The 14,578-nt window shown below is 34.4% G+C and overlaps 1 protein-coding gene across 2 annotated transcripts; it reads left to right on the top strand.

The window, feature by feature from the left end:
- The first annotated feature begins 384 nt into the window (after nucleotides 1–384).
- Clec4a (C-type lectin domain family 4 member A) lies at nucleotides 385–13,309 on the top strand. 2 transcript variants are annotated; one of them, XM_063238185.1, is made up of 6 exons: nucleotides 385–663; nucleotides 1,753–1,881; nucleotides 4,216–4,317; nucleotides 6,940–7,091; nucleotides 10,806–10,921; nucleotides 12,166–13,309. In XM_063238185.1, exons 1-6 carry the CDS (start codon nucleotides 582–584, stop codon nucleotides 12,326–12,328), a joined length of 744 nt encoding a protein of 247 aa, XP_063094255.1. In that variant the 5' UTR covers nucleotides 385–581; the 3' UTR covers nucleotides 12,329–13,309. The 2 variants fall into 2 exon arrangements, with proteins under 2 accessions (XP_063094255.1, XP_013008475.1); XM_013153021.2 differs by having other exon boundaries at nucleotides 388–663; nucleotides 1,765–1,881; nucleotides 12,166–13,305.
- Nucleotides 13,310–14,578: the final 1,269 nt, after the last annotated feature.

A 14,578-nucleotide genomic window follows, 5' to 3' on the forward strand; every position in this document is an offset into this window, starting at 1 on the left:
AAGAATAAGATCTAAGTTGTTACTTTCTACCACAGTAGAGTAGGAAAAAGGGGAGGATGACATCTGAGTTTGTGTCAATGATATTCTTAAAATGTGGTACAAATAAATTGTTCAATTAGCCACAAATGATGCAGTGAATGTAATGTGCACAAGTGTTTGCTCACTTTGACTGGTTCATAAATAATTACAATTGACTTGAAAACACATCTCTTTTGTAATGGGTTCATACACCAGAGTTATCAGGAAAGACTTCTAATTTCTTGGTTCCTCTCTTCATTTCCTTCCTAGTTTCTTCCCCTGCCATATGAGTTCCCACTTTTGTTACAATGTCATAATTTTAGTATGTTCACAGGTTTCAGTGCTGGTCTTGGGAACTGGGCCTCTGTGTGTGGATCGAGTGGCTACCCACTCTGGCTTAATTCTTGTGAGACTTCCCTCAGGATCCTTGACCTTTTATTGTGAGTGATATAATCTTGTTGAATGATTGAGCAATTTACCAACGTGTTTGTTCCCTATTTATAACATGCTTTAAGGCAGATCTGGAGCATATTTTCTGAGAAAGTAGAAAGTGTCTTCTCAACATGACTCCCAAAAAGATTCGTGCTGAAGTGAGGTTCAGAAATGAATCAAAGTTTTCAGGACTTTATTCAGGCTCTGCAGAAGGTAAGAAGATTATTTTATAGTAGTTTCAGTTAATAATGAGGTGAATGATGAAGCTAAGGTTAATAACAGGACACAGGTGGTGTTAGTGGCTGGTTCTCTTAGTGTCCATGCTGGAGAAGCACCAGCGTCTCAGCAGATTGAGTTGCTTGTAAATAGAGGCATTAAGGGAGGCTATGGAACTGTATGTTGAGAAATAAAAGATCCGTGATTCTGTCTTTATTGTAATCATTAAAAAACTTTGATTTGCACTTTAATGCATATCCATCTACATCTATATATAAATACTTTTTTCTAATAATTAAGTCATATCATGTGACACTGAAGTATTCTTCCTCTCCACTTGACAATATATGGTAAATTTAAGAAAATGATTTTATTTGCCTGGTACTTTTATCCTGATAGAAGGTTTTGCTTTTCTCTAGTGCTGGGGACTGATCCCAGGTTCATGGATTCTAGGCAAGTGCTCTACCACTAAGCTACACCCCTGCCCTTAAATGGTTTCTAACTATGAGATGATGACTATGAAGACTGACCTTACCTTGAAAATGTGAAATAAGATTATAAAGATTTGTCTACTATCACATCATTTAAAGTGAGAAACAATCTCAAAGAGTATTTAAATATGTAATGAAATACTATGCAGCTATATGTGAAGAAGAAAACATAGTGATATAAAAATGTTTATGATTCATCATAAGAGAAAACAGTAAGTCAGATTTCTATATGCTGTATCATGAGATAATGTATCTATATAATTTAATAATGGTTAAAAGGATAAAAATGGTTACTTTAAAAGATAAAATTTATGCTTTTATGAATTTGGTAAAGTTTCTACTATGAACATTATAATTTCTTTCTTATCCAATTTTTGTATCATTTCAAATATTCATCCTATTAATGACTATCTGCCATGCAAAAAAAGGAAGAAGGCTGGGGATTTAGCTCAGTGGTATAAGCATCTGCCTGGTGAGCACAAGGTTGTAAGTTCAAATGCCAGTACAAAAAAAAAAAAAAAAAAGAGGAAGAATAAGATGAGGAGGAAGATGAATTAAAAGCAGAATTTGTTTCTGAAGTAAGTAAATAACTTAGTTTCTTCTTTAGATCCCAAAGAGAAGGTCATCTCTCACAAAAGTAATCCTGGTCTTTCTAAGCTGCTTGTGGCCTCATTGCTGATACTCTTTTTGCTGAAGACAATCTTATCATCTGTCCCTTCTATCAGTAAGTGCAACATTTGAAGCAATAAAGCAATGTGTACCTTATGTGAAGAAAAGGTGTTCATTGGAAACTCTCATTTAACACTAGGTTCATCTAACAAAACAAAACAAAACAAAACAAAACAAAACAAAACAAAACAAAAGGTTCACCTAGAAAGCTGAAAAAGAAATTTCATCTGGGAATTTATGGGAATTCATGAAGAGTTTTGGTCTTTATTTGGATTTAGTTCCTCGACTGCAAAAATAATGGAATCCATTCTCTTTAGAGCAAATGCGTGTGTATGTGTTGGCTCTGTAGAGGGAAATCTATGAGGCATCATATTAGTATTAGACTCGGTAAATGAGAAAAAGTGTGTATAACTTTAGTGGGAATTACTTTAAGAGTACAGACAGTTGTTTTGGGATGAGCGGACAGAGAAGAGGGAAGATAGGGAGTAATAGTTCAGGAAGTCTTCTCCAGTGAATTTTATTTGAATTATTTTGGTTCACCAAAGACTGTGTGAGATCTAAGTTTCAATGTAGAAAATGGTATATAGGTTTACATATTTTGGCTAATAGAATTTATCAAAATTTTTAAAAGAATACATTTAGCACATTTTGGATCTTTCATTTATTTTGTCATTCAAAAAGTGCTAATTACTAAGAGCCATTTGGTATATGGTCACAAGAAATTTGGAACCTGAATAGGCTTCCTGGGGGGAGAGGGCATCTAGAATTATATGTACCAAGGACAGCACAGACATATGAGAGCGCAGGGAAATGGGAATAAATGTAAGTATGCATAGATGGAATATATAGTGTTACATGATAAAGGAAGAAATGAACCTACAGGCAGAGAGAGACATTATCAAGGATCAGATCATGAGTGTTGTATAGCATTAACAGTGTATTTTTCCCTAAGACTAATTTATAAAGTATCTTTCCTGCTTCATTAACCAGTCTAAAGTGTAGCAAAGTACAAATACTATTTATCTCATGTTTGTGGGGTTGGCCACTTAGAATGATCTCAGTGGGAGGATAATGTGGTCTTGGCTGAGCTCACTCAAGCATGAGTAGTCAGGGAGCTGTCACAGGCAACTTGGCTTCTGAGGAAGAGGATGACAGCTGAAATCACAGGGGTAATTAGAGACACATTTCTGCCATCCTTCATTAGGCAAGCCCAGCTGTGTTCACCTGGCACCTTGCAGACTTTCTAGCTTGAGTTGGATCCAGTATGCAGAGGGCTCTTCACATTTTATCATCCAAAGGAAGGCTTAAATAGCATCCACCTTCAAGAATTAGAGAAGACAGGCCTTTGTTCTAGATTGGATAAGCTGCAAATTGTTGAAAGTCGTGAATAAAACAACTGTCTATAAATTGCAGCTATTTTTACAATGTGACAAAGTCATGGAGAACTATGAAATAATTTGATGCAGGTAATTAATATAATCATATTTGACGTGTAGAAGTGTGCTTGAAGGAAAGGAGAAGGCTAATACATCACCCCAGTTGAGAAATAGTGAGGGTTTGATCTAAAGACAGTGAAGAATGGAGGAAGAGGTGGCTTGTGTGATAAAAAAAGATAGAACTAAGCAGATAGAGTGTTGATGAACATTTAAATACTTGCATAAAAACCTAGAGGGGTTGTATATCACTCCTATACTGACTTGGTAAATTAAGAGAGGGAGGCAATACAGAATGAGAACCAAGTTTAGGTTGTAAGTGGATGATTTAAGTTTGGGATGCTGAGTTAAACCTAAAATGTACATGTCTCGAGGAAGATACATTAGTCTGGATTCAGGATGGAGAAGTGAATTTGGAAGGCAGCAGGTAACAATATCACACAAGAAGAGTATTAGTCTAAGAATGGTGGGTAAGGTTGGTACTCTGGGGGGGTCAGAGCCAGTAAGATAGAGAGAGTTAAAGGAAAGAAGGGAAGGAGAGCAAGTTCTCCTGATTTAAGGTTGGATTATTTTTGTTTAATTTTCTATTTTTTTTAAAGTTAACTCAGAACCCATGAGAATTAGAGAATTCCTCCCTTTCCCAAGATTTAATCTTCATATGTATTTTACATGATATTTGAAGGACAGTATGGGAAATATTGTTCTATTTTAATGGAAATATTGTGTCTGTCTTTTTTTGCACTAGTGATCTTTCAGCTATTCCTGGAGACATCTATGCTTACAAGTCAGTAGGGTTAGGATCCCATTGACTGTGGAGTGATGGGAAATCGTCTCCAGCCAGTCTTTGTCTATTCACATAATTACACATTTATACAGCTTTGCTTCTAGAGGGAATTAAAGAAAGTAACATAATTAGTGTGCTACCAGGAAAATGATTGGTTTTTACTTTTTTCTAGTTTTATTTCAAAAATATTCTCGGCATCTTGAAGAAAAAACGAATGTAAATGGACTAGTTCATACAGAATTGGAGTGTGTGAAAAGCAATTCGACCACACAAGGTAAAACTTAATGTATCTAGACTGGCATTGCTTACTATAGCATGTAAGGAACATAACACTGTTTCTAATTAGGATCTCAGGAAGATCCTAGTGAGAAGTAAAATCTAGTCATTGTAAGCTTCCAGTGAACAAATATCTTATGTGTGCACCTTAATTTGTCTATGCAAGGATTGAATGTAGTAAAGGTTATATTGTTTTTGGATTTCTTCTGCCTTTGCTTCTTTCTGTGTTCACTGCTCTTTCTCGCACATCTCAGAATCATTTGATGAAAATGATGATGGTGCCTACATTATGACAAATGTGAATTATTTAAAAATTAGGGCTGGGGATATAGCTCAGCAGCACAGTGCCTGCCTGGCAAGCATGAGATCCCAAGTTCCATATCTGGTTATTCCTGTCTCCTCGCCTCTCTTAAATGAACTTATTATTAAGAACATTTTTATATCTACAAAAATAAGCAGATAACCTGAAAAGATAGTATGTAAAACCCACTCTGGGGACATAATGTATACTCTCCTCTATTAGTGACATATTACAATAACAAGGGAATTTATTCTGATTAATGAATCAGCGTTACTAACAGTACAATTCATGACTATATTTGTGTTTTCTCAATTTTCACCTACCGTTCTTTCTTTCTTTGAGAATTCCTTACAAGGTGCAACATTCCTTTTAGTTGTCATGTCTTTTTTAGTCTTTTTTTGATTGTGGTAGTTTTATAGATTTTCTTTTTTTCTGATGATCCTGATTGCTATGAACAGTACTGGTTGGTGTATTTCAGGATGTCTCTCTGTTACAGGATGATGTTTTTTGATAATTAGATTGGGATTATTGGCTTTTGGCATGAAGGTAGCAAGTGTAAAATGCTAATTTGATTATATACTATGTACAGTATATATTATTATGGTGATTTTTTTCCTTTTGGTATTGACATTTATCCCTTAAGTGAGGTAGTTTTGTTCAGGTTTTTCCACTGTAAACCTTTTGTTTTCTCTTCCTTTTTCCACAGTACACTGAACAGTTGTTATGTGAGGTCCACACATTTGAACTGAAGAAATGTGCTTCCTATCTTTTGACACAGAATGTACATTAGTGAGGGTTCTCAGAGGTTCTCTTTATTTTGACATGGCCATTGGTTCTGGTGTCCCTTTGACATATTACTAATTATGTGCTTTTGTTTTCTCACTTTCTTACTTTCTTGCATTGCAAAACTTTACAGGCTCATGTTACATATTTCCTCTACTTATCCTAGAATCCACCACTTTTCTCAAGGTCCCTTGTTACTTTTATCCTGGATCCTACAGAATTAGACATGTTGTGTTTTTATCAAATTCTTTTTTTTGTCTTTTTCCTTTTTATATTTATTTATTTTGATTCTTCTTTGACCTTATGTATGTAAAAGGGTGTCATTTAGTTCCCAGTGTTTGTAGATTTTCTTGTTTTCTTCATTTGAGTCAGTTGGAGGATACTCTATATGTTTTCAACTTTCTAAAGAAAGGATATTCCTCTTCTGAGTGGAGTGTTCTAAAAATGATGATTGGATTCTCTTGGTTTATGCTAATTTTGAAGACTTCTGTGTTGTGGCTTATTTTCTTCATAACTGTAAACAGCTATACTGATATATTTTTAAATTTATTCTTTCCCTGGCATCAGTTCATATATTTTTTAACTTCGTTGTTTGGTTTAGGAACACAATACTACCCTCCATTTATTGTTTTTCTTTCTATTTTATGTCTGTTCAGTTGTAGTTCCCATTGTCTTCTCTGCCTATTCACTGATTTCTGTCCTCTGTATTCTGTTGTTAAACCCATCTGATCTTTTAAAAGGTTATTGTATTTTCTTTTCTTTCTTTTTTTTTGAGATGAGGTCTCGCTATGCAGTTCTGGCTGGCCTTGAGCTCACTTTGTAGCCCAGGCTGGTCTTGAACTCGCAACAATCCTCCTGCCTCAGCCTCCCGAGTGCTGGGATTACAGGCGTGAGCCACCACGCCCGGCTTATTGTATTTTCAATATGAAATTTTTGTTCTGTTCTTTAGTATTTCTTTGAGGAAGCTTTCTATCGTTTGAAGATTGTTCTTTTTTAAAATTTTATTTAAAGAGAAAAAAACAGAACAGAAAAGGGTACAAGTAATACAGAATTTCAAAAAAATAAACAGTAAGAAATCACTAGTTAATAGATTGTATATTGTCAGAAGATTGTTAATTCTTGTTGAAACATTTTTATCATGAAAGATCCTTATAAGATAGCCCTATTGTTTTTCTTTTTTATGTTGTTAGCATGTATTGATTGTCATTAAATAAAATTTGAGAACTTTCTGGTTCTTGGGATGATGAATTATTTTCTGAAAACCATGGCATTTTTGCCTTATATTCTTAGAATCTCATTTAAACATTAGGTTTCAGTCGGTTCAGTTGGTTGTCTTAACGACTGAAAGGCAGGAAAGACAATGAAATCTTCCAACTGAGCAACAGACATATAATAGAAAGAAAATAATAAATGGAGGGTTTGATGTAAATTCTATGAGTTCTAGCAGATTCCACATGGTGGCTTTCAGGCCTTCATTTTAGTAATGCACACATTTTAAACGCTGTTTTTGTATTGTATTTATATTTCCCAATAAAGAAAAGGTTTGGAGCTGTTGCCCAAAGAATTGGAAGTCATTTAGTTCCCACTGCTACTTTATTTCTACCCACTCCAAACCATGGAATGAGAGCAAGGAGAGCTGCTCTAGCATGGAGGCTCATCTGCTGGTGATCAACACTGAAGAGGAGCAGGTACAGTCTAAAAAGATGATGGAAACTGATCCTTGTTTATTATATATGTGTTTTTGCTGAGAAAGCTTTATTCTTCAGTTTGGGATATTGGTGTTGTGGTAGAAAGCTTTCAATAAAATAGAAGAGAGAGTACCCCTCAGTCTTTACATTCCATTTCTGCTTCCTGATGCATTAAAACTAACCTGCTCCAAAAGAAACAGTTGCAATATATATGGGGTTGAGTAGGAGGATGAATTTGCATGCAATTCCAATTTGTAATTTTGACATTTAAGTATTTTATATATTGTGAACTGCATAATTCAGGGGACAATAAGTTAAATAGGGAAATAAAATTAAATCATGAAGATACAATCAGCAATCCAGAAATAGATTATATTGGTGATTTTTTTTTTTTTTTGGTATGTGGAATTAAACTCAGGAACTTACACTTGCCAGGCATGTGGTTATGCCTCTGAGCTATATTCCCAACCTATTTCTGATGTTTTGAAAGGAAAATGATTAAATCTATTAATATTTCCTTGTGTAGAACCTGGAAGAATGCTATATCTTAGTGAAGACAAGAGGAGAGTGAGTCTGAGATGAAAACTCACTGTGATCATAGACAGCAACTGTTTGTGCATATAATGAAAATCAGACTCACAAGTGATGTCTTTGACCCTGCCCTAGTCAGCTAAAAGCATGCACTTCTAGGAGACACATGTGACTATTCCTGGATATTTCCCTTTTCATTTTTTTTTTTTTTTTGGCATGGGGAATTGAACTCAAGACCTTGTGCTTGCCAGGAAGGTGCTTTGCCCCCTGCCCTTCATATTTCTTTGACATTATAGAATTCAGTTGATATCAGAGTCACACACACACACACACACACACAAATACACACACATAGGCACACACATACCACAAAGAAAGTTACAGACATAATGCAAATATTTTTCCTTTTTATCGGTACTGGGGATCGAACTCACGACGGCCTGCTTGCAAGGCAGGTGCTTATGCTGCTGAGCTAAATCCCCAGCCCCAATGCAAATATTTTTAATAAAATACAAATAATTCAAAAGCACATTATAAGATCATTTACCTTGATCAATTTAACTTCATTCCAGAGCAAAGATGGTTCAACATATGCAAATCAAGAAATGCCATACACCACATAAATAGAATCAAAGATAAAATCACATGGTCATTTCAAGTGACATATTTCAATTGATAAAATTTAACATCCTTTCATGATAAAAGTCATGAAGAAATTAGGTATTGGATTATTCAACAATATAGTAATGATCATATATGACAAACCAACAGCCAACATCATTCTACATTGGGAAAAATGAAATATTTTATGTATGATCAAAAATAAAGCAAGGATATAAATACTCAATATTCTTATACAATATAGATCTCAAAATTTATCACAGCAATTATGCGAGGTAAATAAATGAAAGGGATACAAAGAGGAAAAGAAGTCAAATTAATCTTGTTTGAGATGTTTGAAAAGCCCCCCACCATGATCCCATGAGTCTTTGGGGGGGACATCCTGGCACAAACCATAACAATAGGAAAATGAATGGATCTGGAGACCATCATGTTGAATGAAATAAGTCAGAGTATGTTTTTTCGAATACATAGAATCTAAAAAAAGATGACAAAAAATCAGTAATATAATCTATTTCTCGATTGCTAATTGTATCTCCATTATTTAATTTTATCTCCCTATTTAACTTATTGCCCCTCTGAATTATGCAGTTCACAATATATAAAATACTTAAGTGTTGAAATTACAAATTTGAATTTCATGCAAAAATACGTTGATCCTCCTACTCAACCCCATATATATTGCAACTGTTTCTTTTGGAGCAGATTAGTTTTTTTTTTTTTAATTTAAGAGGAAAAAGAGAAAAACACAAAACAAAACAATGCGGTGTAAGGGTACACGTAATACAGAACTACAAAAAAAAACCATAACAGTAAGAAATCACTTGTTAGTAGATTACATATTATCATCTTGAAAATAGTTGCTCAAATCACAGTATCAAAGAATACAAGGTGGACATTCAAACAGGGAGACTGCAAACAGCTGTGTTCAATGATCCAAAAACATTGATATAGTCAGCTATTTAACACCCCTAACACACTTGCTGTTATATCCATTAGATGGAGCAGGTTAGTTTTAATGCATCAGGAACTAGAAATGGATGTAAAGACTGAGGGGTACTCTCTTTTCTATTTTATTGAAAGCTTTCTACCACAACACCAATATCCCAAACTGAAGAATAAAGCTTTCTCAGCAAAAACACATATATAATAACATCTTGTTTGAGATGATCCTATATGTTGGAGACCTAAAGTCTCCACCAAAAGAGTTTTAGAGTTGATAAATTCATCAAAGTTGAAGGATATAAAATCAACTTTTAATATTAATAGCGAAAATGTGAGGGAAAAAAAGAAATCTTGTACACTGTTGGTGAGTATGCAAATTAATATAGATAGTATAGAAATTGATATGCAGATTCCTCAAAAAAAATAGAGCTACCATTTCATCCAGCTATTCCACTCCTTGGTATATACTGGAAGCTGTTAAATCAGCCTGCTGTAGGAATTGCATACCCGTATTTATTACAACACAATCCGCCATAGCTAAAATGTGGAACCAGCTTATCTGTGCACCAACAGATGAATGCTAAGTGAACTGTGGTATATGTACACAATGGAGTATTAATCACTCATAAAGTATAATGAAATTTTGTTATTGATAGGTGCCTTGGTTACTTTTCTCTCATTGCCGAGACAAAATATCCCACACTCCAAATTAAGAAAGGAAGGGTTTATTTAGCTCACAGTTTGTGGAGATTTCAGTTCATAATCAGCTGGCTCCAAGGCAGAGTGGCATGGCACAGGGGCAACACTTTGAAGTGGCAGAAGACAGAAAAAAGCAGCAAGTGCAAAATGTGGGGAGAATAAGCCTCTTCTCCTCCCTTGTACTCAGTATGCTGGCTACTCACCCCTGGATAAGTGCAGCATTCACATTGCCAATCCCAGCACTAGACAATGAGCCAATCACAAATGCTAGACTCAGCCACCTTTGAAAGCCCCCCACCATGATCCCATGAGTCTTTGGGGGGACATCCTGGCACAAACTGTAACAATAAGAAAATGAATGGACCTGGAGACCATCATGTTGAATGAAATAAGTCAGAGTATGTTTTCTCAATACGTAGAATCTAAAAAAGATGACAAAAAAGTAGAATTGTGACTATGATCAGACAAGTGTAAAGGAATATAAGGGAGAATTAGAGGGAGTTATAAAAACAGATAATAAGAAGAATGAATATAATCCAAATATAGTATACAAGTTGAAATTCTCCCAGTGTGAAACTAGAGGGAAGGATAGGGCAAGGAGGGTGTCAGAGGTGGGGTTAGATCTATATTATGTGCATATACAAATCTGCCAAAATCAAGCTCATTAATTTGTATAACCAATATAAATATAAAAAATTAAAAATGTTTAAGGATATGTACATGTTAACTACCTTGGTTTAATCATTTTGCATTGGATGTGATTATCTAATTATCACATAATTTTGAAAATTTCTACAGTTAATCTAATAATTTAAAAATTAAAGAAAATATAAAACTTCTTTTAAAAAGAAAGAGAATCTTGTTCAAGATGAGTGCTCCACAGATGATTACTCTATTCATGTTTTTCACCACCCCCAGGATTTCATCATCCAGAATCTGAAAAAGGATATTGATTATTATATAGGACTGTCAGATCCAGAAGGTCAGCGAGATTGGCAGTGGGTCGATCAGACACCATACAACGAAAGTGTTGCGTGAGTAAAGTTTAAAGAATCCTGGTCCTGGATCATCTCGGAAATTTGTGGTATTCCAGTTCTAACTTCTGAAATGAAAATAGCTCAACCTTGTATAAACTGTTAGGTACAGAGTTAATAGCTTTATTATCTTTTTATTCATTACAAGACCCGTATAAAGTCTATGTTATCTTTTCTCCTTTATAAAGATGAGCTGTTAAATCAACCTGCTGTAGGAATTGCATACTCATATTTATTACAACACAACCCGCCATAGCTAAAATGTGGAACCAGCTTATCTGCACACTGACAGATGAATGCTAAGTGAACTGTGGTATATGTACACAATGGAGTATTAATCAGCCATAAAGTATCATGAAATTTTAGAGCTTAGCATTGTGAATAATTCAGCAAATGTCACTCAACAATGGTCCTCCAATTCAGGTGGATTCCACTTTGCTGTTAATCTTTTCTTTATATAAAAATACACTGTGATTAAAATTCTAATGAAGATTTACTATTTCTAAACTGGGCATAGTGGCACATGTCTATAATCCCAGCACTCATCAGGCTGAGGGAGGAGGATCATCATGAGTTCGAGATTAGCCTGGGCTACAAAGTGAACTTAAGCTAGTGAGATCCGTCTCAAAAAGACAACCCCCCCCCAAAAAAACAAAAAACAAAACAACAAAAAGAGATTTATTATTTCCCAGAAAGCAAAATCCTTAAAATCAAATACTTGTATAATATTTTATATTTATATAATTCTGTAAAAGCCCTCAAATATTTTAGTATATTTGACCTTCACATCTGTGCTAAGTATATAGTGATGTTACTTACTCTAGTCCCAATTTTTAGGTGGGAAATGTGGAAATCAAGAAAGTTAAATAATATATGCAAGAAAACTTGAATAAAAGAAAATTAGAGACTTTATCTAAATCTGCAGGCATCTAAATAATTTCATTAAAAAATACAGAAATATATTGATGCACTGGACCAGAGTGAACAGGATCTAAAGATGGACAGATACCTGAAAGGCTATGTGATATCTCCTGGGAGGATACTTAATGCAAGAAGGTGGGAGGGTACTAAGTGATGTGGGCACCATCTCCAAGGGAAATGCCAGGCGTGCAGGTGAAGGAGGAGCTGCTTATGAAGTGGGGGAGCAGTTAATTTGGGCGTATCTGACCAACATCCATAGAGATCATTACCAGGTCCCACCTGCTTTCTATTGGAAAAAATACCCTCAGATTTTTCTCTTTCAGATTCTGGCAAGAAGGTGAGCCCAATGATGAGAACGAGCATTGTGTTGAGTTAAGGCATTTTCATTATAGAAGATGGGGCTGGAATGATATCTCTTGTCATCTTGGAAAAGGGACTGTTTGTGAGATGATGGAGATCTACTTAGGAAATACACGTTCTCTGTAGTCATGTAGTCTGAATCGAACCCATCATTATAAAGATAGCTAATAACGTCTCTATGTGTAAGAGATACTTGTAGAATTTTAGAGATGTGATCAACTATTTCATTTGTGAAAAATTCCACGTACTTACGTTTTTAGTCATTCATCATGTCATGCTAAAGTGGGCACTGACTGAGCCCTTTTCATGTGGCAGAAACTGCGGCAGACCCCTTTTGCACACAAAGTCTCAAGAACCTCTTTCCTAATTTGTTTCTGAAATTGTTTACTCATGTTACAATTTTCATGTTTACAATTATACGATATTTCCTCATGTTTCATCTATTTTTTCTTTTTGCTTTACTGTTTTATAATTGACAATAAAATTATAAGAACATAAGCTAAAAGAAATTGATTTAATACACATATGTACTGTGAAATGTTTGCCATAGTCAGGTTAATTCACACATCCATTACCTAGCATAATTACAATATTTTTGTGTGTGTAGTAAGAACATTTAAGATCTCTCAAGCAAATCTCAGATATACAACATTGTTAAACAGAGTCACCGTTCTGTAAAGTGACTCTTCAGACATTGTTGATTTCTCTCTTTTATTTTTTGGTACTGGGGATCAAACTCATGACTCTGCTCTTGTCAGGCAGGCGCTTATGCCACTGAGCTAACTCCCCAGCAGTCTCTTAACTGAATGTTTATACCTTTTAACTACTGTGTCCCCTTTCCCCCAACCTGGAATTTCCCTCAAGCCTACTCTGTTTTTATGAGATTGAGTACTTTTTTCGTTGCATTCAAAGTCTTTTTTTATTGTTTTTTTTGGGCTAATTTTGCTTAGATTTATGGTGTCCAGATTCATTTATGTTAGACAGATACTCTTTCTTATATCACAAAATAGTTATGCATTTTATGGTAAGAGTTATAATATCTTCTATTATACTTAATAGAATTCTCCCAATTTTCTTTGTTAGTCAAAGTAAAGTTTTTAAATTGTCTTTACAAACACCAACTAATAAATTTATCTTTTTCTCTTATTTATTTAGCTATTTATTTATACTCTGATCTTTATTTCCTTCCATTTTTTGGCCTAGGTTGTGATTTTTCTAATTTGTGCTCATGTAAATTTAGAGTATTTGAGAGTTTTTTTTTTTTTTTTTTTTTAAAGTAGGTCTTTCTAGCTCAAAATGTTATTTTTGGGCTGTTTTCTCTGTATTTCTGTTTTTCTGCATTTCTATTTCAGTTTGTTTTAAGATATTTTCTTAGTTCTCTTCTGATTTCTTCTGCTTACTGTTCAAGAAAGTTTCCATTAGTTTTACTTATCCATTTTCTCTTGTTGATTTCTGATTTTGCACCATCATTATTAGAAAAGATAGTTGAGATGACATTATTCTTTTAACATGTGTTTAAGTATTATTTTTTTGCCTAATATATGATCTGCTCTGAAGAATGTTCCATGGGTGCATGAGAATGATTTGTGTTCTGTTGCTGTTGAATGGAATTTACTGTAGGTGTTTATTAGGTCAGTTTGGCCAGCAGTATTATTACTGTGTATTCTTGTTCATTTTCTTTGTTTCTTTGTTGCTTGCTTGCTTTCTCTCTCTCTCTCTTTCATTCTTTCTCTTTTCTTTCTCTTTCTTTCTATCTTTCTTTCTTTCTTTCTTTCTCTCTCTCTTTCTTTCCTTCTTCTTCCTTCCTTCCTTTTTTCTTTTTCTTTTTTGTCTTTTTGAGACAGGGTCTTACTATGCAGTTCAGGCTGGCCTTGGGCTCACTTTTTAGCCCAGGTTGTCCTCAAATTTGCAGTGATTCTCCTGCCTTGGCCTCTGAGTGCTGGGATTAGTGGAGTGTGCCACCATGCCTGGCTTCTTTGTTCATTTTCTGCTTACATGATTTATCTATATTTGGGAATGATATATTAAAATAGCCTAGTATTATTATTGTGCTGTTTATTTCTTCTTTCATTTTTGTTAGTAATACATTTGTACATTTAGGCGATCTGGTTTTTGGGTATATTATTATTTGTAATTATCTTGCTAAATAACCCCTTCATCATTACATAATGAATTTTGTTTTTTATTACAGCTTTTGGCATAAGGATTTTTCTGTTGCAATAAGTATAGTCACCCTTATTCTCTTTATTTGACATTTGCATAGCATATCTTTTTCTATCAATTCATTTTAGCCAATGTTTGTCTTTTTTTAAAATTTTATTTAAGGTGAAAAAGAAAAAAAACAGAAAAAGGGTACAAGTAATACCAAATTTAAAA

The sequence above is a fragment of the Cavia porcellus genome, unplaced genomic scaffold (genome assembly GCF_034190915.1).
Source record: "Cavia porcellus strain 051 isolate PalLab524CR breed Dunkin Hartley unplaced genomic scaffold, mCavPor4.1 scaffold_27, whole genome shotgun sequence".
NCBI lineage: Eukaryota > Metazoa > Chordata > Mammalia > Rodentia > Caviidae > Cavia > Cavia porcellus.